The 522-nt window shown below is 46.6% G+C and overlaps 1 protein-coding gene across 1 annotated transcript; it reads left to right on the top strand.

The window, feature by feature from the left end:
* Positions 1–5: 5 nt before the first annotated feature.
* Positions 6–518, top strand: LOC106322240 (F-box/kelch-repeat protein At3g08810-like; the record flags this gene model as incomplete). The annotated part of the gene is made up of 1 exon (XM_013760360.1): positions 6–518. A coding segment is annotated over exon 1 (513 nt), but the record flags the coding sequence as incomplete, so codon positions are not given.
* Between the last annotated feature and the right edge of the window lie 4 nt (positions 519–522).

The raw sequence follows: 522 nt of genomic DNA, 5'->3' as shown, positions 1-522 counted from the left end.
CCGAAATGGAGAGGTTGATCAAGGGCGATTCCGTATCGACGAGGAGGAAGAGGAAGACAACGAGTATGATGGAGGAGAAGAAGAAACAGAAGAAGAAGCTCACATCATCGTCGTCACTTCCCTATGATTTGCTAGTGATGATCGTGGCACGCGTTCCAAGATCGTACTATCGGACTTTGTCACTAGTCTCCAAGAGCTTCCGATCTATGGTGGTTTCACCTGAGCTTTACAAGGTTAGGTCACTCTTGGGCCTCACGGAGACTTGTCTCTATGTTTGCTTGAGGTTCGGGTTTAGTTGTTATAAGTGGTACACCCTCTCCAAGAAGAGTAGTGGCGGCTACGTTTTGGCTAGAGTCTTAATGCTCGATGATGATTCTCCTCGTATGTTGGGTTTGTATTATTCAGATCTTGTGGCGGTTGGTTCTGATATCTACAACATTGGCGTAGCAGATAAAAATAAAACCATGCCCACCTCTGGGGTCTCGATTCTTGATTGCAAGACTCACAGGTGGCGTAAGTCTC

Source organism: Brassica oleracea, unplaced genomic scaffold (genome assembly GCF_000695525.1).
Source record: "Brassica oleracea var. oleracea cultivar TO1000 unplaced genomic scaffold, BOL UnpScaffold11336, whole genome shotgun sequence".
NCBI classification, from domain to species: domain Eukaryota; kingdom Viridiplantae; phylum Streptophyta; class Magnoliopsida; order Brassicales; family Brassicaceae; genus Brassica; species Brassica oleracea.
The sequence above is the reverse complement of the archived record's forward strand: the minus strand, read 5'-3'. Positions and strand labels throughout refer to the sequence as shown.